Source organism: Lynx canadensis, chromosome A2, assembly GCF_007474595.2.
Source record: "Lynx canadensis isolate LIC74 chromosome A2, mLynCan4.pri.v2, whole genome shotgun sequence".
Classification (NCBI taxonomy): domain Eukaryota; kingdom Metazoa; phylum Chordata; class Mammalia; order Carnivora; family Felidae; genus Lynx; species Lynx canadensis.
In genome coordinates, this window is record NC_044304.2 from 5,408,242 (window position 1) to 5,433,117 (window position 24,876).

Genomic DNA, 24,876 nt, shown 5'->3' on the forward strand with positions numbered 1-24,876 from the left:
ACACAAGAAAAAACAGGTGTTGGAGAGGATGCAGAGAAAGAGGAACCCTCCTGCACTGCTGGTGGGAATGCAAACTGGTGTAGCCATTCTGGAAAACAACATGGAGGTTCCTCAAAAAACTAAAAATAGAACTAGCCTATGACCCAGCAATTGCACTATTAGGTATTTACCCAAAGGATATAAAAATACTCATTGGAAGGGGCACATGCACCCTGATGTTTATAGCATCATTATCAACAATAGCCAAACTATGGAGAGAGCCCAAATGTTTAACGTCCATCAACTAATGAATGGATAAAGATGTGGTGTATATGTATGTATAATGGAATATTACTAGGTGATCAAAAAGAATGACCATTTTCGATCACGTGGATGGAGCTAGAATCTATTATGCTAAGTGAAATAAGTCAGCCAGAGAAAGACAAATACCATATGATTTCACTTGTACGTGGAATTTAAGAAGCAAAACAGGAACATATGGGAAGTGGGGAAGAGAAGAGAGGGAAAGGAACCATGAGAGACTCTTAACAATGGAGAACAAACTGAGGGTTGACAGAGAGAGATGGATGGGGGATGGGCTAGGTGGGGAATGGGTGCTAAGGAGAGAGACAGAGTGTGAGCAGGGCAGAGAGAGAGGCAGACACAGAATCCGAAGCAGGCTCCAGGCTCTGTCAGCACAGAGCCCCACGCGGGGCTCGAACTCACAAACCGTGAGATCATGACCTGAGCTGAAGTTGGATGCTTAACCGACTGAGCCACCCAGGCGCCCCTGAATTCTACTACTGAAACCAATATTGCACTGTATGTTAACTAACATTTAAATTAAAAAAAAAACCAGGGGCGCCAGGGTGGCTCAGTCAGTTGAGCGGCCGACTTTGGCTCAGGTCATGATCTCGCAGTCCGTGAGTTCGAGCCCCGCGTCGGGCTCTGTGCTCACAGCTCAGAGCCTGGAGCCTGTTTCAGATTCTGTGTCTCTCTCTCTCTGACCCTCCCCCGTTCATGCTCTGTCTCTCTGTCTCAAAAATAAATAAACGTTAAAAAAATTAAAAAAAAATAAATTAAAAAAAACCCAACAACCACATTTCAACGCAATGCAACATATAGATGTTTGGGGATCCTGATTCACAGCGTCTCTAAAATAATAAAACAAAACATAACAAAACAAATGATGACATTTATGAGACAATTAAAAATTTGAACATTTACTGGACATTTGATAATATTAAGGTTTTAAGTTATAATAATGCTATTATGGATATTTAAAAAAGAAATAGTCTGCATCTCCTAGAATGCATATTCAAATATTTACAGATGATGGGAAGCCTGGGATTTGATACAAAATAATCCAATAGGGGAGGACATGGGAAAACGAAAGGAGATGAAAAAAGATTGAGGGGCGCCTGGGTGACTCAGTCAGTTAAGCGTCTGACTCTTGATCTCGGCTCAGGTCATGATCTCACAGTTTGTGAGTTGGAGCCCCACGTCGGGCTCTGTGCTGATGTTACGGACCGAGCCTGCTTGGGATTCTGTCTCTCCTTCTCTCTGCTCCTCCCCCGCTTGTGTGTGTGGTCTCTCTCTCTCTCTCTCTCTAAGTAAATAAACTTAAAATTTATAAAAAATAAACATTTATCAAAAAAAGAAGAAAGATTGAGTTCATAATTGGCTGTTTATGTGATACTTTTTTTTCATTGTTGGAGAAGATATGTATCAGAAAATTTACCACTTTATGTGGGCAGTTGGTGGAATTAAGTATACTTCTCTATTTCTTTTTGTTTGTTTTAAATTCTCCAAAACAAAAGTTAAAAGAAAAATTTTGAGTAAGCAACTGGTGATCAAAGTAAAATGTGCTGGTAGATCTGGTTTCGAGTTCCCAGGAGGGCCAGTGGAGCAATTTTAATTTCTTTCTTTAGTTTCTCAAATATCTACAACGAATATGTTAATTTTTAGAGATTACTCTCTCTCTCTTTTTTTTTTTTTTTAAATGTTTTTATTTATTTTTGAGACAGAGACAGAGCATGAACGGGGAGGGGCAGAGAGAGAGGGAGACACAGCATCTGAAGCAGGCTCCAGGTTCCGAGCTGTCAGCACAGAGCCCGACGCGGGGCTCGAACTCACAGACTGTGAGATCATGACCTGAGCTGAAGTCGGACGCTCAACCGACTGAGCCACCCAGGCGCCCCGATTACTCTCTTTTTTTAATGTCTATTTAGTTTTGAGAGAGAGAGAGAGAGAGAGAAGCAGGATAAGTGGGGGAGGGGCGGGGGGGAGGTACACAGACTCCGAAGCAGGCTCCAATGCCGGGCTCGAACTCACAAACCGCGAAATCATGACCTGAGCCGAAGTTGGGCGTTTAAGCGACTCCACCCAGGCGCCCCAAAAGATTACTTTTTAATTAGCAGTAAGAAAAAGCCAAGTTGGCATTTTTTGCTCCGAAGGAACATTCCTTCCCAGGTACTCCGCGGACGAGCGCCAAGGCCCTGATTTGGCCGGAGGGCAGCGCCCCCTGGTGGCGGATCCCAGAGCAGCCCTTAGACTTCCCTTTCCCGCTACTCCGGACTCCAGGGAGGGAGGGGAGGCGCTCCTGGCGCCCCCTGTGCGAGACTCCGGAGGGCAGCGCGGGCACCCGAGGTGGCCTCTAGGGTGAAAGATTCAGAGAAGCAGCCAAAGGGGTGATGTGGAGACGAAGAGTAGCAACTTTCCCCCTCCCCCTTCCCCTCCTCCTTCTCGCCTCCTTCCCTCATTCTTTTGGGCTGTTCATCAAACATTGGGAAGCGACTGTGTGCCACGCAATGGGTGCAAAGGCCCTAACACAAGGACCTGACCCAATAATTGTCTGTGAGAATTATAACATGATAAACAAGGTAACTAAGGGAAACATATAGCACATTACGTGGTGATGCCTACTAAGGAGAAAAGTAAATCCAAGAAGGGAGATATGGAATAGGGGGATGCTTACAATTTTAGATAGAGGGGTAAGTCAAACGGAAATCTGGGGGAAGAGCATTCCAGGCAGAAGGAATAGCCAATGCAGAGGCCCTGAGGCGGGAATGTGGCTCATGTGTTTGACGAGCATAAACAGGGGCCATGGAGACAGAGACACACACACACACACACATATAGATACACATTTTCCCCCCTGAAGCTTTTGAGAAATAGTCACAGACATGACACTATCTTATTCCTAAATGTGTCAATTTATATTTCCTGATAAGGAAGATACTCTCTTGGGCTGCCCCGGGGGGCTCAGTTGGTTAAGCGTGTTTGACTTCGGCTCAGGTCATGGTCTCGCGGTTCGTGGGTTCAAGCCTGGAGTTGGGCTCCATGCTGACAGCTCAGAGCCTGGAGCCTGCTTTGGATTCTGTGTCTCCCTCCCTCTCTACACCTCCTCTGTTTGTACTCTGTGTCTCTCTCTCTCTCAAAAATAAATAAACATTAAAAAATTTAAAAAAAAGAGAAAGACACTCTCTTACAAAGGGTTTCTCTCCTTGTCACTGTTGACTTTGGGGCTGGAGAATTCTTTGCTGTGGGGACTGTCCAGTGCATGGTAGGATTTTTAGCATACCTGGCTTCCACCCACTAGATGTCAGTAGCGCACATCTGCCGTGCTAACTAACCCTGCTAGTTATCACTAGTCGTGATAACTAACACTGTCCCCTGGGTAACAGAACTGCCTCCAGTTAAGAACCATTGCTTATATAGCCATGGAACAATGGTCACAATCAGAAAATTCAGTATTGATATACATTGCTAGCTATACTACAGACCTTGTTCAAATTTGATCAATCATTCAATACTATCTTTTATTTATTTAAAAAAAATTTTTTTACATTTATTTATTTTTGAGAGACAGAGAGACAAAGAGCACAAGCGGGGAAGAGGCAGAGAGAGAAGGAGACGCAGAATCAGAAGCAGGTTCCAGGCTCTGAGCTGTCAGCACAGAGCCTGACGTGGGGCTCGAACTCGCAAGCCGTGATACCATGACCTGAGCTGAAGTCGGACGCTCAACCGACTGAGCCACCCAGGCGCCCCTCAATACTCTCTTTTAGACCAATTTTCATTTTCTGCTCTCTGGCCCAATCCAGGATCATGTATTGCATTTGGATGCATGCCTTTTTAATTTCCTTCACCTGGAACATTCTTTCCCCTTTATTTGTCTTTTATGACAGTGACATTTTTGAAGATCATAATCCAATCCTTGTATAGAATGGCCTTGTTGGGTTTGTCTTACTTTTCCTCATGATTAGATGCAGGTTATGCATGTTCGGGAAGAATGCCACCAAAGGATAACGATGTGTCTGTCCTCTGTGCATTATATCAGGAGGCAATCGATATTCATTTGCCCCTACATTAAGGGCCATTTTAACTAAGATGCCTTGGTGGGGACCTTGTCTGTCTGTTTCTCATCTGTAGCCTTGTAACTTTCTCCTTTGTAATCAGTATGTTATGTTATGGACGGATACACTGGAGTTATGCAAAGATCCTGTTTTTCCTAAAACTTTCCATCATTAGTTTCTCGCCTGCATCATTGTCCAGATCGGTTGCTTTTCATTGTTTTAAATAAATACTGAATAAGGACACAAGGCTGCTTTTAACACGTGTGAAGGTAAGGAGTAACAATGAAACACACATTCGTGTAACGTTCAACCAGGCTGAGGAAGAGACCCAGCCCCGTAAGAGAAACTGCAGCACCCCTCTTGCCTGGTGAAAGATACAAGTTGTTCAAACCTGGGGCTGGGGCAGGAGGGCAGCAGGGAAGACTGGGGTGATGGGGTCTTGGATAAGCCAGACATGGATTCCAGAACTATTCCGGCAGTGAAACAAATAGGATGTGGACCAGCTGGATTTGGAGCCTGGAGAGGTGCTTGGAGGTTGAGGCTGGGGAGTGCGTGGAAGGAGATCCTGGTGTTTGAGATTCCCAGTTGGGGCCAGTCTGCCCTCAGGGTTGGGAGTGACTGTTTGGGGGTGGGGGGTGGGTAGGCACAGCCTCTCTGGAGCAGCTGAACATTCCAGACTGGGGCGATGGCGGCTCTGGAGTTTCAGGAGCCCTTGATCTGGCAGAGGGACTGAAAGTGGCTTCCAATGAGTTCCCGGGAGTTCTGGCATGGCCAGGAGCCCCTCTCTCTTCTCTGGCTCAAGCCTCATCTGGACAGGATGGGACAGAGAAGGGTCACATTTTCCACCGTGAATGATGTTAGAAACCTGGGAAAAAAAACATAACCTTTCAAAGATTATGTTTAACTTTTTGAGGAACTACCAAATCGTTTTCCCACAGTTACGTTCCCACCAGCAATGGATGAGGCTTCCAATTTCTCCATCCTCGCCAACATTTATCTCGGTAATAGCCGTCCTAGTGAGTGGGAGGTGCTATCTCATTGCTGTTTCGATTTGCATTTCCCTCAAGACGAGTGATGGTGAGCATTTTTTCACGTGCTCATACAGCATTGTATTGTACACAGAATTCTCCCCTTATCCACCGGGCAGACATTCCAAGAACCCCTCCATGGACACCAGAAACTGCGGATAGTGTGGAACCCTATATATACTATGTTTTTTCCTGGGCATCTATACCTATGACAAAGTTCGATTTATAAATTAGACACAATAAGAGATTAACAGCAATAATTAATAATAAAATAGAACAATTACAATGATATACGGTCATAAAAGTCGTGTGAATGTGCTCTCTCTCTCTCTCTGAAAATACCTCATTGTGCTGTACTCACCCTCCTTCTTGTGATGATGGGAGCTGATAAATTACCTAAGTCACGAGATGAAGTGAGGTGAATGATGGGTAGGCATTGTGATGTAGGGTTAGGCTCCTCTAGGCCTTCTAACTGTCTGCTTCCTAACGACCATTGACCACAGGTAATTAAAACTAGGTAAAGTGGGGCACCTGGGTGGCTCAGAAAGTTGGGCGTCCGACTTTGGCTCAGGTCATGATCCCACACTCGGTGGGTTCAAGCCCCGCATCAGGCTCTGTGCTGACAGCTTGGACCCTGGAGCCTGCTTTGGATTGTGTCTCCCTCTCTCTGCCCCTCCCCTGCCTCCTCTCTCTGTCTCTCTCAGAAATAAATAAACATTAAAAAAAAATTAAAACTAGGTACAGCATTGGGGCATCTGGCTGGCTCAGTCGGTGGAGTGTGCGACTCTCGATCTCGGGGTCGTGCGTTTGAGCCCCACGTTGGGGGTAGAGATTACTTTTTAAAAATTAAATAAATAGGTGAAACTCCTCCTCCTGCTCCTGCTACAAAAAAGCCCCTCCCCAAAGCCACGGAAAGTGAAACTGTGGATGTGGGCAGGGTGACTGCTGTGTCTCCTTTGGAGAGATATTCAAGTCCTTTGCCTGTTTTTGAATTGTGGGTTGTTCATCTTTTTGTTGTTGAGTTGTACGAATTCTTCATATATTCTGGATCTTGATCTTTTAGCAGGGGTATGACTTGCAAATATTTTCTCCCATTTTGTGGGTTGTCTTTCCACTCTGTTGATTGTGTCTCCTGATATTGTATCATATAGTGATTATTGCGTATCTCATGTGTTATGTTATATTGTATGCATCTAATATATGTAATATAACATGTATTCCAGCCAGCTCTGTTCACTAAAAAGTCTGCACACCATGACCAACCCAGTAATGAACATTCTTAGCACCCAAACTAATATAACTTCCCACCCAAAGAAATTAGAGTTTCTTGGAGTTTCTATCTGATGCAGGTCGGGGACAGAAGTCCAAGATGAGCCTGCAGCATCGGGTCATACAAGAGAGCAAGAACACTCAAAGACCAGGAGAGACATTTCAAACAGCTCACAACCTGCAAAGGCTCCCACTGGCCAGGTGGGCCCATCAGTTGAAGCATGCTGTGTGTAAAAAAGTTTTTTAATGTTTATTTATCTTTGAGAGAGAGAGACAGAGCACAAGTGGGGTAGGGGCGGAGACAGAGGGAGACACAGAATCCAAAGCAGACTCCAGGCTCCGAGCTGTCAGCATGGAGCCCGACTTGGGGCTTGAACCCACGAACTGTGAGAGCATGACCTGAGCTGAAGTCGGACACTTAACTGACTCGACTGAGCCACCCAGGAGCTCCTAAAGATTTTATTATTTTTAAAATTTATTTTATTATTTTTTATTAAATTTTTGTTTAATGTTTATTTTTTGAGAGAGAGAGAGAGAGGAACAGAATAAATGGGGGAAGGACAGAGAGAGAGGGAGACAGAATCCAAAGCAGGCTCCAGGCTCCGAGCCGTCAGCACAGAGCTTGACGCGGGGCTTGAACTCAAGAACTGTGAGATCATGACCTGAGCTGAAGTTGGATGTTCAACTGACTGAGCCACCCAGGTGCCCCAATATTTTATTTTTTAAGTAATCTCTACACCCAACATGGGGCTTGAACTTACAACCCTGAGATCAAGAGTTGCATGCTCTACCGACTGAGCCAGGAAGGTGCCCCATACTGACTATGTATGTATGTATTTATTTATTTAATGTTTATTTAATTTTGAGTGAGGAAAAGAGAGCACAAGTAGGGGAGAGGCAGAGAGAGGGAGACACAGAATCCGAAGCAGGCTCCAGGCTCCGAGCTATCAGCACAGAGCCCCATGTGGGGCTCGAACCCATGAACTGTGAGATCATGACCTGAGCCAAAGTCGGGCTCTCCACCAACTGAACCACCCAGGCACCCCCATACTGACTTTTTTAAAAAGCCTAATTCATCACCTTCAGAAGATGATGGGGAATCAATACATTATTTTGAAGAGTGGTATCTCTCTCTCTCTCAAAAATAAAAATTTTTTAAATTTAAAGGTTTATTTTATTTTTGAGAGAGAGTGCGTGAGTGAGTGGGGGAGGAGCAGAGAGAGAGAGAGAGAGAGAGAGAGAGAGAGAGAATCCCAAGCAGGCTCCATGACAGAGCTTGAGCCCACAACCCTGGAATCATGACCTAAGCGGAAATCAAGAGTCAGAGGCTCAACCAGATGAGCCACCCAGGCGTCTCTGTCTTGCCTTTCTTATGATGAATGCGCCACTGGGAGCTAAATAGGACGTAATAAGCAGCATCTGGCAAGAGCAGCGTTCTAGCTAACAAATGAGGAAGAAACACTAGGAGGACACCTCTATCGTGCAGCTGCAGTGAACCACCAGCTCACTGGCTGCCAGCCCCATGCAGGAGACACCATCAGAGTCTAAGTGTTCCGACAGAAGGTCCCAGCAACCCCCTAGCTGTGCCGGACAAGCCTGAGTCTGACCCCAGTTCTAGAACCAACTGCCAATCCGCAGGGAATGGGAGGACAGAGGAACCCAAGTGTGGGATCCGCGACCCCCCCCCCCCCCCGACCGTGGGAAATGCTCTGGGAAAAACAGCCTGAGTTGGGCAATTGATTCGTTGTAAGGGAAGGAAAGGAATGGAGGGGGACACCGTGAATCAGAAGAGACTTAAAAGACAGATCGTTTCCTTTTTGAATGGGCAAGACTAAACTTCGATGTCTGCAGACTCCTCCTTGGGTGACAGACGATTCAGAAACACAAAGCGATTATTGCAAAAGTCACAACAGTGGTTACTTTGTGGAGCTGAGGCGTCCCTGCGCCTGGGCCCTGGTGCAGGGAGGGGCTTCTGGGGGTGCTGGCGATGTGCTACGTGGGGGTTATCATGAGGGTCACCTTCGAGCTGGGTTTCTAATCTCAGCACTTTGACATTCAGGCCGGATGATTCTTGGCTGTGTGTGTGGTGGGGGGGGGGTGCCTTTAACAACATCCTTGGCCTCCGCCCACTAGATGGCAAAAACAGCTCTCCCCCACGCCATCAAGACAATTAAAAAATGTCTCCCACATATTGTTGGGTGTCCCCGAAGAGAAAAACCAGCCCTGGTTGGGAATCTCCTCTTCAGTAACTCCGTAAACTATGTACTTGGTTTATGTGGTTTCTTGGATCTGGCTCTGTGTGTGTATTTTTTTTTTTTTTTTTTTAGCAAAAGTATTTTTACTTAAGTGTATTGATTTATTTGAGAGAGACAGAGATAGCACAAGAGGGTGAGGGGCGGGGAGAGAGAAGAGAGAGAGAAGGCCAAGCAGGCTGCACACTGCCAGCTGTAGAGCCCGACTCGGGGCTTGAACTCCCAAACCGTGAGACCATGACCTGAGCCGAAACCAAGAGTCGGCCGCTTCACCGACGGAGCCCCCCGGGTGCCCCCGTTTGTATTTTATTTTACAATAAAAGTACTTGTAAATTTCCAGTTTGGGTTTCACGAGGAAACTCCACAGTCATCTACAAAACGCACACACAAACCAACAAAAGGCTAGAAAAAAAAAGACAAAGACAATGGAAACAGCCCAGGAATTTTGTAAAAAGAGGAGTATCAGATATTGAATCTTTCTTTCTTTCTTTCTTTCTTTCTTTCTTTCTTTCTTTCTTTCTTTCTTTCTTTCTTTCTTTCTTTCTTCCTTTCTTAGAAAGAGCCCATGAGCAGGAAGAGGGGCAGAGGGAGAGAGAGAGAGAGAGAGAGAGAGAGAGAGAGAGAGAGAATCTCAAGTAGGCTCCACACTCAGCACAGAACCCAACTCCAGGCTCGATCCCATGACCCAGGGATCATGACCTGAGCTGGAATCAAGAGTTGGATGCTTAACCGACTGAGCCACCCAGGCACCCCAGATTTTGAACCATATTCTAAAGCTACAATAGTTAAAGCAGAGTGGCACTGGGACAAAAAAAAGACAAATGCATCTAGAAATAGAAGAAGCTGCCTCTGGAGGGGTATCGTTGTATCAGATAAAGTCTGAGCTGCTCCGGGCGCTGCTCAGATGTACCTTTCTGCCTGTGCCTTCAGCTCTCCTCCCACCAATAAGCTGACCTAAACAAAGTTCCCCGTGTCTGGAGCTTTCTACTCCTTTGCATGTACAGTTTCTCCCATCGGAGCACAATTCGCTAAGTGTCATGGCTGCCGGCTGCCTCCCTGGACCCTGAAGTTCAGGGGTTTGTCCCTCCCTTTTCCTTCTGTCCCATCCTGTCACCCCTTTACCATACACCTTGCCTTGAAAGTCTATCTCTGCCTGTCAGCTTTGTGGCCCAGGATGGCAGGAATCGTGACCCCCTCAGGGACCTGCACAGTGCCTGGTATATATTAGGTGCTCAATAAATGCTAAATTAATCGGGAAATGCGTTAAAGAATCAAATGTAATTTAAAATCATTCAACAGGGGCATCCAGTTGACTCAGTTGGTAGAGCATGCAACTCTTGATTTCAGGGTGAGTTCGAGCCCCACATTGGGCATGGAGCCTCCTTTAAAATATTCTATTTTATTTTTTTTATTTATTAGAGAGAGAGAGAGGGTACAAGTGAGCAAGGGACAGAGAGAATCCCATGAGGGGCAGAGAGGGAGAGAGAGAGAGAGAGAGAAAGAGAGAAAGCAGGGCTCCCCAAAGCAGAGCTTGAACTCACGAAGCATGAGATCATGACCTGAGCCAAAGTCTGATGTTTAACCAACTGAGCCACCCAGGTGCCCCTACTTAAAAAAAAAAAAAAAAAAAAAAAAAAAAAAAAAAAACAACTTTAGAGGCACCTCGGTAGCTCAGTCAGTGAAGTGTCGGATTTCGGCTCAGGTCATGATTCTGCGGTTTGCAGGGTCGAGCCCCTGTCAGCTGTGCTGACAGCTCAGAGCCTGGAGCCTGCTTCAGATCCTGTCTCCCTCTCTCTGCCCCTTCCCTGCTCGCGCGCTCTTTCTTAAAAATAAATAAACGTTAAAAAAATAAAAAAAAATCTTTCAATAAACATTTATTAAGCATCTACTATATGCCAGGAACACTGGATGAAGCAGTGACCAAAATCAATCAGTCCCCTGTTTTATGATGCTTCCACTTTAGTGGGGAAGACAGATGACAAATAAGTAAACAAATAAATTCTTCTTGTTTCAGATAGTGAAAGTAGCTACCAAGTTTAATAAAAGAGAGCAATGGGAAAGACAGAGACTGGAGAGGGACCCCATTAGGGCTTTAGGGCGTGGGAACACACGGGTCGAGCCTCCAACATAGGAGAAGGTGCCTATGTGAACGTGTTTAGGGAAGAACAGTGCAGGCAGATGGAACAGCTTGTGCAAAGACCCTGTGGTAGGAAAGATCCAGGGTCTTGGTACCTCTCCAAGACACTGGGACATGAGCATCAGTCCTTCTAGCTTCCGCCCAAAGGATCTTCCAAACACACAAATCCCATTGGGTTAGTCTCCCGTTGTCTTCCCATGGCTCCCTATTGCCCTGCGGATCAAATCCAAACTCCTTAGCCCTGCCCTGGGCGGGACTTGGTTGTCCCCTCCGCCCCGCCCCCTACCTACTCCTCCCCGCCTCCCGGGCCCAGGGACAGTCACTTAGGCCCCGCCCCCAGCCCCGCCCCCCACTCGGGCCGGACCAGCACCGCCCACCCCGTCTCACCATTGGACAGCTCGGAGAGCTTCGGGCGCTGGTTGGCTAGAGCGGCCATCAGTTAGGGACCGGGCCTTGATAATCCGTCCCCGGGCTCCGAGGGGGCGGGTTCGGGTGCGGGCGCGGCGGGGGCTGCTGCTTCAGGTAAAGCACCAAATTTTCGGGGCCACCGGCGGGGGTTCTGGGGGGCACTAGGGGACGTACCGGGAAGGGGTACTGAGCTTCCCGCCCCTCTGCGGGCTCAGCGCCCCGCGATGGGGCGGGCTGCGTGTCCTCGGGCTGGGACCCCACCCGACACCCGGAGCCCCAGGTGGGCAGCGAGCAGAGCTGGGGGCTCTGGCTTCGTGAGATCGCCCTCCTCCCGCCCTTCAGGAGCCCAGTGGGGGGCTTGTTCGCCACCTAGCGCCCCAACAGACTCCGGGACTTTCCCAGCGTCGCTCCTGGAGAGCTTGGGGACACGGGTTCAGCCCCTCACGGTGGACCTGGGTGTGTGTGGGGGCGGGGGGCGGGGGGTGATACGGAAACGGTGTTGGGGGGAGGAACGGACGGCCTCCGGGCCGGCAGACAATGGGTAGCGGATGGAACCGCCCGGCGGGGTTTCCTGTAGGAAACCGCTCTGTCTCTATGAGGCCGTCGTGGGGTGTGTATAAGTGTGTGTGTTGGGGGGGGGCGCGCGATGTACCCGAGTACCTCCCCCTCCCACCATCATCAGCCTCCAACCCCTCCTCGGGGCTCTGAGCGTCCCGCCCCAACATAAGGGGGTGCCACCATTCGCGGCCTCAAGCCGGGGAGACGTCCTCTCCCCAGGACCGGGATCCACACTGCCCGCCGAGTCCCCACCGCTCAGGTTTCCTGATCACAACCCGGAGTCCCGAAATAGTCCTTGGGGCGGGAGTGGGGGCGTGTGGCGTCGGCTCTGACGGCCTAATGAGGGGGTCTCAGGCAGAGGATCCGATCTAGCTGACAACTCGGGCAGGGAGCGGAGAAGAGGGCAGGGCCGCCGCGCCCCCACGCCGCCCAAGTGTGGGCCTGCTTCCCCAGCAGGGAAACGCGCAGGTATAGGCAGGGATGCAGGGTGGGAGGGATGACCCCCCTCGGGCTCTCTGCGCCTGCCCTGGAGGGCAGGGCTGTCTCTAGAAGGCCATCAAGTGGGTGGCCAATGCAGAAACACTGGCAAAATTGCCTGGGTTAAAATCCTGCCTCGTGTGTGCCCTTGGATGGGTCACTTCATATCCCTGTGTCTCAGCGTCTCCACCCGGACAATAGGGGAAAGGGTAGTGATAAGAAAACCTACCTGGGAGGGTTTAGCTAGGACTTTTTTTTTTTAAGTTAATACCCATGAATTGCATATAATAGAGCTGGCCCAGCATGAATGGCAAAAGTATTATTATTATTATTATTATTATTATTATTATTATTATTATTCACCGTTCCTGGAGCACTGCTTTCTCAGCCCAGCTTCTGGGCCTGGCGACTCCAGCTGATTTGCGTCTTAGGGATGGCCCACAGCTGTTTTTTGAGTTCTCAGGGCCTCCTAGTTGGGTGTGAGCAGGTCACTGGAGGAGGAGGCTGACCCCACTGAGTCACACTGCCAGCGGTGCGAGGCAGGCCCGGACCCCTGAGCTCTGGCCTAGGTTTTTTTCCACCACACAACTCTTCCCTGACAGTTTCCTGAAAACAAGTTGTGAGAGGCACTGGCTGTCCTCTGTGATCACCGGCTGCCCCCGCTGGCCCGCCCCTCTCAACCAGTGTGAGGGGACAGGAAGCAGCTGCTTTGGGACCAGAAGGGCCCCCCCCCACACCTGCCTTAGGGTGGGGCGAGGGAGGTTTCAGGGACCCAGGCTGGACAGAGGTAGGGAGTGGCAGGGTCCCCTCGGCAGTGGAGCGGGGGCTACTCCATGGCTGATGGGCCATGGCTCAGGAATGCAAGAGGCTGGAAGGGGTGATAGGAAAGGTTCCCAGGGGGTTGGCACATTGGGCACTGTGTCAGGGAGAGGACAGATGCCAGGCAGGCATCTGGTGGTGGAGGCTGGACCGGCAAGGGGTCCCCAGGAGATGGGCGGAGCACAGTCTAGGGGCATTTCCCATAGGCGGTTGATCTAGTTGCCCTGTGCCTCAGTTTCCCCATCTGGAAAATGTGAATGATGACACATATGTGTTAAATGTGAATGATGACAACATTTTTTATGTTTATTTATTTTTTTTAACTTTTTTTTAACGTGTATTTATTTTTGGGACAGAGAGAGACAGAGCATGAACGGGGGAGGGGCAGAGAGAGAGGGAGACACAGAATCGGAAGCAGGCTCCGGGCTCTGATCCATCAGCCCAGAGCCTGATGCGGGGCTCGAACCCACGGACCGTGAGATCGTGACCTCAGCTGAAGTCGGATGCTTAACCGACTGAGCCACCCAGGCTCCCCTATATTTATTTATTTTTGAGAGAGAGAGAGAGAGAAAGACAGTCTGAGTGCAAGCAGGTAAGGGGCAGAGAGAGAGGGGAGACACAGAATCCAAAGCAGGCTCCAGGCTCTGAGCCATCAGCACAGAGTCCTACTCGGGGCTCGAATTCACGAACACGAGAGATCATGACCTGAGCCAAAGTCGGATGCTTAACCGGCTGAGCCACCCAGGCGCCCCTCCCTCAGTTTTTTAAAGCCTCCATCATGTTATCTGAAGAGTGCCCCCAGCCCCATGTCTAGCCACAGCTCTGACAACCTGGGTGCTTGTGGTTCCATTACAAGCTCCCCCAAGCCAAGGGCAGAATCCTGTGACACTCCTAGAGACATCCTAGGGAGATAGATAGCCATTGATTTGCATCCTTGGTGCAGCTAGACCTCAGCTCTCCATCATTCCTACAAGAGTCTCACAAGCAACTTGGTAAACACTCAGATGCGCAATTATATCTTGTTTGCATTCCTCTAAGGAAAAAAGAATTCAAACAGCCCTGTTGTGTTTTTTTTTTTTTCCATACGCAGAATCTGACCAGATGAATTTTTAATGAGCCCATGAAGGGCTTCCAACTCTCGCCTTCCCCTTCTGAAGGTTCACAGCACATCCTTTTGAGCATCGTTTCCAATTTTGCCTGGGGGACTGACGAAACTCAGCAGGTCGGAATGACTGACCCTCCCCTGCCCCCATTCCCAGCTCCTCTTGTTTTCTCATCACTCTCCTCTCTTCTCCTTTTGATGCCCTGCTTGCCTCTTCCTGTCCAGCCAGCTGAGGACTGCACCTGGGGATCCCCGCATTCATTCATCCCAAAGTTTCAAGGCTTCTTGAGGGAGCAGAGAGGACAGGACATATGTGTTGGGGAGGGTGGCGGGGGCGGGGGGAAGGAGCTCTTGGGTCTATTTACTCTAACTTAGCATGGAGGCTGACTCCAGAAGTACAGCCGGAGGGATGGGGCTGGCCCCATCCTCACCCCTTCTGGGGACATTTTTCAGGGTGTGTCTGACAGCTACTCCAGAAAACATGGCCAAGTTTGCCCTGAATCAGAACCTGCCTGGTGAGTGTGCACAGTGGGATACATGTGTGTGGACAGACTGATAGTTGACGCCCCTATGTAGACACAGCCCTGTGGTTCTCTCCATATGTAGCCAGAGAGCCCTTGCTAACCGTCCACTGGATAATGTCATGGCCCTGCTTAAAACCTGCCTGTGGCGTGCCCTATCGCATGTCTCATATAATCCCAATTCCTCATGGTGGCCCAGGAAGCCCCCCACGATTGGGCCCCAACCCACCTCTCCTACTCCTTTCCTTCTCCCTTTTTTAACTCTGTGCGGGACACCCTCACCTCAGCCTTGATGTTACCCCACCCTGCTCGCTATATCCCAGGGCCTTTGCTTGGGCTGTTTTCTTTTAGGAACCTTCTGTCCCCAGCTGCTTCCTCATATTTCAGGGCTCAACTTTTAAGTCCCTTCCGCAGGAAACCTGTCCTGATAACTGGAGCCAAAGTCACGCCTCCCACAGTTATTCTCCATTTCACCTTGTTGTTGTTATTATTATTGCCCTAAGCAAGCACCGTTGGAATGATGTTTATTTACTACAAGAAAGCAGGGATGTTTGTGCGTCTTGTTCACTGATGTGTCCTCAGCGCCTAGAATAATGCTTGTCACATAGTAGGTGCTCACTAAGGGTGGGATCGCATGACTATTTGGTGCAGATAGGCATTTGATCCTCGGGCACGCGCGTGCGCAGTGGCAGGTGTGCAGGGTCTGGTGCAGGCAGAGCCGTGGACTGTCGCGGGCGGTGGGGGATGCATCTGTCCAGTCTGTCCCGGGTCGTCCCCCTCCCCCCAGCCTGACGCCCCCCACACCCCGTCGTGCCCGCAGACCTGGGCGGCCCTCGCCTGGGCCCCGGCCCCACCGCGGGCGCCCGCAGCCCGAGCTCGCCCTACTCAGTGGAGACACCGTATGGCTTCCACCTCGACCTGGACTTCCTCAAGTACGTGGAGGAGCTGGAGCGCGGCTCCGCCACCCGCCGCGCCCCGGGCCCGCTGCCTGCGCGCCGCCCCAGAGCACCCCGGGCTGGCCTCGCAGGCGCGCGCAGCCCAGGCGCCTGGACGTCCAGCGAGTCCCTGGCTAGTGACGATGGGGGAGCATCGGGCGCGCTCTCCCCGGGCGCACCCTCGGGGCTCCTGCTGCAGCCGCTGTCGCCGCGCGTGCCCGTGCGGAACCCGCGCGTCGAGCACACGCTTCTGGAGACGAGCCGGCGGCTGGAGCTCGCGCAGGCGCACGAGGGCGCGCCCAGCCCCGCCCGCGCCGTCCCGCGCAGCCCGCGTGGGTCGGGCCGCAGCAGCCCCGCCTCCAACCCCGCCCTCGCTTCTCCCGGTCCCGCGCAACTGCAGCTGGTGCGCGAGCAGATGGCCGCGGCTCTGCGGCGCCTGCGCGAGCTCGAGGAACAGGCGCGCGCGCTGCCGGAGCTGCAGGAGCAGGTGCGCGCGCTGCGCGCCGAGAAGGCTCGGCTGCTGGCTGGGCGCGGGCAGCCGGAGCCCGACGGGGAGGCCGAGGCGCGCCCCGACAAGCTAGCTCAGCTGCGGCGGCTCACCGAACGCTTGGCCACCTCCGAGCGCGGTGTTCGCGCCAAGGCCAGCCCCTGGGCCGATGGCCCCGACGGGTCGGCTTCCAGGCGCAGTGAGGGCACGCTCGAGGTCCCCGATGCGGTGGCCGGGACACCCGACGGGGCGCCGCAGACGCAGGAGGCTGGCGCCCAGGCCGTGCCGGAGACCCAGGACGCTAGGGCCCAGGCAGTGCCGGAGACCCGGGAGGCCGGCGTGGAGGCGGCCCCCGAGACCCTCGAGGCGGACGCGTGGGTGACCGAGGCGCTGCTGGGGTTGCCCGCCGCCGCCGAGCGCGAGTTGGAGCTGCTGCGCGCCAGCCTGGAGCACCAGCGCGGGGTGAGCGAGCTCCTGCGCTCCCGGCTGCGCGAGCTGGAGGAGGCCCGCGAGGCTGCCGAGGAGGAAGAGGCGGCAGCCCGGCCCCAGCCGCGCGATGCAGCCACCCAGACCCCGTGGGGTTGTGCCGCGAAGGCCACACAGACCGAGATCCCCGCGGAGGCTCCTCCCCTGACCCAGGAGAAGCCGTCAGGACCTGCGGATGGGGACAGAGTCGCGGCCCCCGCGGGTGAGTCCCAGCCCCTAGCTAAGCCCTGGCTTGGCGGCTTCTGGGCTGGGACTCAGTGCCCTCATCTGACCCCGCCAGGCACCCTCAAATCCATCATGAAGAGGAGAGATGCTACACCTGGCGCCCAACCCAGCCCCGGACCCAAGAGCCTGCAGTTTGTTGGGGTCCTCAACGGAGAGTGAGCACTTTTCCCCTCCCCATGGCGACATCTGCAGGGACGTAGGCCGGGGTTCGAATCCTGGCTCTGCCCCCTCACTCGCAGTGTGGTCTTGGAAGGCCTCCGTTTCCTCACACGTAAAATGGGGACAGCCACTCCCACCTCGCAGGACCCCAGAATGAGCCCACCGGGGAGGCTCAGCGGATGCCTCCCGCCCTGCCCCCAGGTATGAGAGCTCTTCCAGCGAGGACGACGACAGCGACAGCGAGGACGGTGCTGCCGATCCTCCAAAGAGCAGTTCCTCCGGCTCCGGGGACGACAGCGGCAGGGAAGTCCCGGACCCCGAGCCCGAGCCGGAGGCAGAACCTCAGCCGGGTGCGCAGGGGAGGTGAGCGGCGTTAGGCACGTGGAGTGGGGGCAGTGGGGACGGCTGCTTCCTTTCCTGTGCCCCGCGCCTCCCCACCCCCCGACCCAGACCCCTCCAGCGCTTCTCTCTACTTGACAGGTGCGAGCTGAGCCCGCGTTTGAGGGAGGCGTGCGCAGCGCTGCACCGGCAGCTGAGCCGGCCGCGCGGAATCGCCCGCGACGGCGTGAGTGCCCACGAGAGCCCTTCATGGATGGGCGTCGTGGGCCCCATCGGGGCCTCCCCTGACGCCCTCTTAGGGAGCGCGTGGGGTTTCCTGGAGTTGGGGGACCCCAGGTTCCACCCCTTCGCGCCGAGACCCCCCCTGCTCCCCATCCCCGGCTCCTCAAAGGCATGTCCGTCCCGGGACAGCGCTGAAGTGTTCCGTTTCCCCTAAGGGCCCGCCCCAAGCTCTGGCCCCACTCCCATACCCCCCAAAGGCAGGCGCTCACCGCCTTCCTCCACTCTAGGTTCTCCCACAGGCTCTTTTCCCAGAGGGGAGGATCCCTGCCCCCTTGAGCCTGGGACCCACACTGGCTCGTAGTCCCTCTTCCAAAGGGGTGTGGCGCCACCGACACCCTCAGACAAGCAGCGACCCTTCCTGCCCGGCCGGATTCCCGGCCCCCCTCCACAAGACCTGGACCGGCTCTGACGCCTTTCCTCCTGTCCCGGCAGGGCGCGGCGCGCCTAGTGGCCCAGGAGTGGTTTCGGGTGTCCAGCCAGCGGCGCTCTCAGGCGGAGCCCGTGGCTGGGGTGCTGGGCGCCGTGGCGCGCCTGGGACCCGAGCTGCTGGCCCACGTGGTGAACCTGGCCGATGGCAACGGGAACACAGCCCTGCACTACAGCGTGTCCCATGGGAACCTGGCCATCTCGAACTTGCTGCTGGACACCGGTCAGCGCCTTCCTCCTGGGGCACAGGAGCCCCGTGTCCTGGGCGGATTGCCAAGGGCCTTTAGACCTCTGCATCCTCTGAGCTGTGCACGGGTGGCCTTTCACTCTGTGGGGTGCCAGGATACAGGCTCTGGAATTAGACGTAAATCTAGAGGAATCACTTAGTCTCACCAGCCTCGGCCTCCCCATCTGGGAAACCGGGAGGCCACAGGGCCCTCCCCGGGTAGTTGTGATGACACGGGTACCTTAGTGCCAGGCGCACAGGCAGCCAGTCAGTGGTCCCCATGCCTTCTGTTCCTGAATCTCCAGCCCTGGCCCTCTCCTCTGTCCAGCCACCTGCCTCCCCAGACTTGAGGGGAGGCCTTCAGGTCAGGGCTCTGAGCACCCACCCAGGCCCGGCCACTATGCCCTCCTCCACCCCCACGTCTCGCATTGGCTCCGGTTCACACATTTTTATCACCTGCTCATGCTTGCTCCTTACCTGCCCCAACTTTCCCCCTCTGGAGCTGAGATGTACACTCCTGGGTTGTTGCTGAACCCACAAGACCTGTATTGAGAGCCTACTAGGCACCAGTACAGTGCTGGGGTGGGGGGCGGGCCACCCACATACAGCTGCTCTCCCCATGGGACTCAGAGCGGAGGGGACAGTGGGCAGTACACAAACTGCCCACCAAGAGCCCTCCTGGGCACCATCCTTCAGGCCCAGTGTCTGCTGGGTCCTGCCTTTGGAGGCTTCTCACTCTCAATGCAGGCTAAGGCAGGTCCCACTGTCCCCTCTCCCACCCCACCCAAACACAGATCTGTCCCATCCCTGAAGATCTTGGTGACCTGGGGAAGGGCACAGTTGCTCTGAGCTACACAGGGAGCTGGAGCTCAGGAGGGGGGATGATACATGATTCGAGAGTATCATGTATCTCTCGATACTCGAGATACTCTCGATACTCTCGATATTCCCTGGCATCTCCTGCCTAAAAGGGGGCTGGGGATGGGGGCTTCAGCAGCTGGCAAGGAAGGCACAGCTCAGTCACAAGAAGCCCAAGGCTTCATGGACCCTCTTTATTCCTTGCATCACCCCCCCCCCCCGCCCCCAGCTCCCAATGCCCCAGACCTTGCCCTATACCTTCTACCTTTCACACCAGACATTCTCTCTGCCCCTGTCTGCTTGCTCCCATGTCAACCTGGGTCTTCCCTCCCCTAGGACCGTCCTCAGTGTCCTCCCCGTGTAGGGGCTGTCTCACCTCCCTGGAATGCAGGGCCTGGACAGGGCTGTGTATCTTTGCTACTTCTCTCCACTTAGAACTTTCCCTGTTTCTCCCTCAACCCTACCTTGCAGCCTCTTATTGGTCAGTCTGCTACTCTCTCCACCCCTTCTGGCTTCTCCCTCCTAGGAGGTCACATTACTCGCATTTTCGTCCCAGGCCAGCTCTCCTTTGCAGGCTAATCCACACCAGTTTCAGCATCCTTATGGAATATTCCTCTTGCCTCCAGGCCTCTTGGTTCCTTGACCCCACTTCTCCCTTCATCTTGACCTCTGCCCTACGTCAGCCTTATACTTGTAAGGTCACCCGGAGATCTTGATGTCACTGAAGACGACGCCCCCTCCACAATCTCACTCCCAGCACCCCTCTTCTCAGCTCTCACCCGCCAACATTTTGGTTGCCCCAGTGGCTGGCCCTAACAACCTTGGCCCTCACAGGACCATTGGCCATTGCTCCCTCATTTCACTGTCCTCACCCAGTCTCCTTGTTCACCTTCTGTCATTTACTCCTTTATGTCCCCTTTCAAACTCTCGTGGTCCTCCTTCACCTCACCCTACCTCTCCATTATGGCACGCCGTAGACCCTCAGGTGTTGGTTCAATCAATGAGCAAGCTCCTGTGAATGTATGGGTGTGAGTGCGTGTGCTGTGGGGAGGGGGTGAGTGGAGATAGACTCAAGATTATCAAGTAAAAACATGACGTAATTAGATAAAAACCACAATAAGACATAACTAGGGGAGGAAGGAACTAGGATCCTTTAGCTTAGGAAGGCCTCAGGTGGGAGGGGAATAGAGAGGGTAGAGGAAGTTGGGAGGGTGCCCTGGTGCCTCCAGAGACCCCACTCTGGTTATTTCTATGAGCCCCTCCCCACCCACCCACTCCACTAGGGTCACAGAAGCTTGTGGAAGCAGTGAACACCTACACAGTACGCCCCATAACTAGGGAACCCCCTCTTACCCCTCACTGTGCACCTCTTCCCGAGCTGTCCTGGCCTCATAGAACCTTCTGAAAGGTGGGAGACAACCACATCAAACAGCCACTCTAGTAACCACGCCCCAGAGAGGTGCTGGGAAGGAGAGGCCGGGATGGGAATGGGGTGATCCCAGAGGAAATAGAGCCAGCGTTTGTGTTCAGCTCTGAAGGGTAGGCAGCAGTGTTCTTTCCCTGGGCTGCTGCAACAGAGCAGCTCAACGTGGCTGCCTTAAAAACACGGAAATTCATTTTTTTGTAGTTCAGGAGGCCAAAAGTCCAAAATCAAGATTGGCAGGCCTGGTTCCATCTTAGGAGCTCAAAGCAAATCTGTCCCAGGCCTTTTTCCCCAGCTGCTGGTGCTTGCCTGCAATCTTTAGCAGCCTGTGGCTGATGATCTCTTCTCTTCATCATCACATGGTCTTCTGCTTGTCTCTCTCTTCTAAGGACACCGGTCATACTGGATTAGGGTCTACCATAAGGACTCATCTTAACTTGATCACATTCTCAAAGACCCTATTTCTAACTAAGGTCACATTCACAGGTACAGGGTAGGTAGGAGTTCCTATCTTTTTGGGGGGGGGGGGGGGACAGAAGCCAGTCTAACACAGGCTTGGAGAAAAGGATTCCACAAGGAACAGAAGTTAGGGAATAGCCTCAGAAGCCATAGTGGATGATGGCCTGTATTCCAGAAGCAATGGGGAGATATGGGAGGCTCTTAAATGGGTGACTGTGCCAAATTTCTCTTGATCTGCTGCATGCAAACAAGTGGATTCAGACACCAGGGTGGGCCAGTCGACATAGTTCTCTAAGGGGGCAGTGATGGTGAGCTGGTGGGCGGTAGCCGTGAAAATAGGCACATCAAGTTTATTGAGCACCTACTAAGTGCCAGGTGTTCTAGGTACTGGGGGGATATAACAGAAAACCAAACCAAGTCCCAGAACCAGTTTGAAACCAGCAGAGATTTGAGCAGAACCCTGAAGGGGAGGAGGGAGCCTCAGGGGCCAAGGGGACAGTAAATTCAGGACCCAGTCACGATGGCAGGCCTGAGGGGAGGAGAGTAAACCAGGCTGGGCTGAGGGGGTCAGCTTGTTGGTTGACGGACTCCCTCCTCTCCCAGGGGTCTGCGAGGTCGACCGCCAGAATCGGGCAGGCTACTCAGCCCTCATGCTGGCCGCGCTCACCTCTGTGGGGCGAGAAGAGGACACGGCTGTGGTTCAGAGGCTCTTTCACATGGGCGATGTTAACGCCAAGGCCAGCCAGGTGTGTGGACGTGCCTTTCCTGGCTCCCGGTCTGGGGGTCACTTCCACTTGGGGTTTGTCTCTGACCTCCTTTTCTCCAGAACCCTCCCCAGCCCTGTCCCCTTCTTCCCCACCCCCCAGACAGGACAGACAGCCCTTATGCTGGCTATCAGCCATGGCCGCCAGGACATGGTGGCGGCCCTGCTGGCCTGTGGGGCAGACGTGAACGCACAGGATGCAGACGGGGCCACGGCACTGATGTGCGCCAGTGAGTACGGGCGCCTGGACACCGTCCGCTTGCTGTTGGCCCAGCCGGGCTGCGACCCGGCCCTCCTGGACAACGTGAGCCACCATGGGGCTGGCGGGGGGCTGGCAGACTACCCGTGCATTGGATCAGGGACCTGACTACCCGGGTCGTTCCTCAGGAGGGCACCAGTGCCCTGGCCATTGCCCTGGAGGCCGAGCAGGAGGAGGTAGCTGCCCTGCTGCATGCCCACCTGAGCTCTGGGCAGCTGGACTCCCCGGTAAGTGCGGCCCCTGGCCCTGAGCAACAAAGCCTCGCAGCTACACGCTGGGTCCCAAGATGGTACTGAGTGTGCCTCAGAGAGGAGGCCTCCATTCCTGCTCCCTTGGGGAAGCAGCCAGGATTGGGGAGTCTGGGTTTGGATTCATGCACGTGGCTGGGATCTGATGTTCAACCTGCCAAATACCTGAGAGCCACACCTCCACTTTACAGGTCATCGGGTGATGGCCTGAGGCCTCCAGAGGGGAAGTGACCTAGGGCCAGGCTAGAGTGGTCAGAACTAGCTCAGACCTTCCTTTGTCAGCGGACTCTTGTCGCTGTCCCCAAGGAATAAGGGATCCTTTAGCATTAGGCAGGGAGAAGAAGGGGGTGCGGGCTCCCTGCAAGCCAGAGTTTGCCAGCAGCCCAGCGGCAGGGAGGGAGGGCCGAGCTGGAAGTAGAACGCTCAGTTTGCCTCCAAGTGGAAAAGCTTATTCTTTTTCAAAGGCAAGTGGCAAGCTCTTCTTAGTCCTTAATTAAACTCATGCAATCAGCTGCCCCCCCCCCCATTGGAGCTGTGGGGAAGGAGGTACGGAGATCAAGCCCCTCTTCCTGGTTAGATAGGGCAGAGGCGAATTCAAAAACAGACAACCTGGCTCCACTGTGAAGGGTGGGGTTCCTCCTTATGCATGATCACAGTGTGGAGGGGCAAGACCTCCATCAGGTTAAGCATCCCTGTGTATGAGGAAGCGTCCTGCCCACAGGAGACTGACCGAACCCCTTCCCCCATCTCTCACCAGTCACCCCTTGGCGCCCCCGCGGCTGTGCCTGGTGAAGGAGAATGCAGTGACCACAGAGAAGACCCTCAGCCACAGTGAACGGCCTGGCACCCTGGACCTGGACTGGGTGCAGGGGGGATCTTTCCTTTCTTCACCCCAGCCCATGGGGGCACAGCAGGGGCCAGGGTTTCCTATCCAGATGCTAGCCCTGGGCCAAAAGAAAGGCTTGGATGGTCAGTGTTCCGGAGGGGCTCACCTTGGATCAGCAGGATGAGACGGGCTGAATGAGAAGTGACAAGGCCCCCGAGTCCACCCACTCACAGAATAAAACATTACTAACTCAGCTTGTGTCTTGTTTTGGGGACACAAGCACATAGCTCCCACACCCCAAGTCTTCAGAGAACAAACGCAGGGAGAGGCCCCCACTGGAGAGTTTTAGAAGTCCAGTGACAGCCCAAACGAGAACCCAAATTTACGTACAACATAAACGCTTTATTAACAATCGCAGATCCATCCCCGTGAGACAAGTGGTCGACCCGGACAGCCTGGACCCTGTAAACAGACCCAAACATTAGATACTGATGGGGTACCCAGCAGCTGATAAAATCCCTGCCCCCCCGCCCCGGCCTTGCAAATCTCAGTAGATCACTGTACACCCCCCCACCCTGAGACCCTCACCCGTGGATTTGGTGAAGCCTTCCTGCTACCAACAAGGGTCTAACGGGTTTGCTGCTTCCCATCCCAGTGCTGCACTCACCAGCCACAAGTTCAGCGCAACCTCCGAGCTTCTCGCTCTGACTCCAAGAGGGTGAGCACGTCGCCCTCACGCACAGGGCCTTTCACGTTGCGGATGATGGAGCGGCTCGTGTCGTCCATGAACTCCACGCGCACCTACGGGGCCCACCAGAGGGACGCGGAGTTAGGACAAGTCAGGGATGGGCACCGCGTGGTAGGCAGCAGACTTCAATACAGAGGGCGTGTTGGGGCCAACCCGGAGACACTTAGAGGACTAGGGAACTGCGTCTGGCAGGCAGAGCTGAGCCAGGACAGAAGCCGAAGAAAGTCAAGACGTGGAGAACAAAGTTCTCGAGAGACTAAAATAGTAGGGACAGCTGTAGCTCAGGTCCTCCTCGGGGCGGGGAGCACACTCAGAAGGGCATGGAGCCACAAAGAGCTCGCTGAGACGGCCCGAGAAAGAGGAACGTCGGAACCCGGCGAATGAGGTTGACGGAGCTCAGACGTGGTGGGCAAGGCCCTAGTGAGGGCTCGGACGCTCCGGGAGCCCTTGGGATATAAGGGACTTCTGGTCTCAGAGTCCAGCCGGCATGGCAATCATCAGGGCTCAGCCCGGGGCGCCCCCACCCGCGCTCGCTCACCTGCGTGCACTGTCCCTGCGAGCCGGTCCTGCCCAGCACCTTGGTGACCTGGCGGAAAGAAACTGGAATCAGACCTGGCTAGCCCTTCCCCCTATCCCATCTTTCTTCCCCCGGGCCCCCAAATCAGGACCCCCACCTCACCCTGGCCAGTTTGATGGGCTGCACACGACTCGTGTCCATGATGGCGGCGCGGCGGCGGTCGGGCGGGCGGAGAGGGGTCACGTGCTCCGAGAAGAGCCTTTATACTACATAGTAGCCCCGCCCACTCCAGCCCTCGCGAGACC

The 24,876-nt window shown here is 53.7% G+C and overlaps 2 protein-coding genes across 2 annotated transcripts; one reads left to right on the top strand and one right to left on the bottom strand.

The window, feature by feature from the left end:
• Positions 1 to 11,499: 11,499 nt before the first annotated feature.
• On the top strand, positions 11,500 to 23,559 carry KANK3 (KN motif and ankyrin repeat domains 3). Its single transcript, XM_030298682.1, has 12 exons — positions 11,500 to 11,542; positions 14,373 to 14,504; positions 14,838 to 14,899; positions 15,726 to 17,015; positions 17,094 to 17,193; positions 17,399 to 17,560; positions 17,678 to 17,762; positions 18,251 to 18,467; positions 21,814 to 21,956; positions 22,077 to 22,277; positions 22,361 to 22,459; positions 23,238 to 23,559. Exons 3-12 carry the CDS (start codon positions 14,866 to 14,868, stop codon positions 23,313 to 23,315), a joined length of 2,409 nt encoding a protein of 802 aa, XP_030154542.1. The 5' UTR covers positions 11,500 to 11,542; positions 14,373 to 14,504; positions 14,838 to 14,865; the 3' UTR covers positions 23,316 to 23,559.
• A 128-nt stretch (positions 23,560 to 23,687) lies between these two features.
• Positions 23,688 to 24,833, bottom strand: RPS28 (ribosomal protein S28). The gene is made up of 4 exons (XM_030298704.1): positions 24,734 to 24,833; positions 24,593 to 24,640; positions 23,974 to 24,107; positions 23,688 to 23,768 (listed from the first exon to the last, which is right to left on the bottom strand). Exons 1-3 carry the CDS (start codon positions 24,770 to 24,772, stop codon positions 23,985 to 23,987), a joined length of 210 nt encoding a protein of 69 aa, XP_030154564.1. The 5' UTR covers positions 24,773 to 24,833; the 3' UTR covers positions 23,688 to 23,768; positions 23,974 to 23,984.
• Between the last annotated feature and the right edge of the window lie 43 nt (positions 24,834 to 24,876).

Coding starts and splice junctions, on each gene's coding strand:
- RPS28 (XM_030298704.1), bottom strand. CDS start 24,772: ATGGACACGAGTCGTGTGCAGCCCATCAAACTGGCCAGG. Junction 24,641..24,733: donor AGCCCATCAAACTGGCCAGG/GTGAGGTGGGGG, acceptor TCTTTCCGCCAG/GTCACCAAGGTGCTGGGCAG. Junction 24,108..24,592: donor CGCAGGGACAGTGCACGCAG/GTGAGCGAGCGC, acceptor TGGGCCCCGTAG/GTGCGCGTGGAGTTCATGGA.
- KANK3 (XM_030298682.1), top strand. CDS start 14,866: ATGGCCAAGTTTGCCCTGAATCAGAACCTGCCTG. Junction 17,194..17,398: donor GTTGGGGTCCTCAACGGAGA/GTGAGCACTTTT, acceptor CCCTGCCCCCAG/GTATGAGAGCTCTTCCAGCG. Junction 21,957..22,076: donor TTAACGCCAAGGCCAGCCAG/GTGTGTGGACGT, acceptor CCCACCCCCCAG/ACAGGACAGACAGCCCTTAT.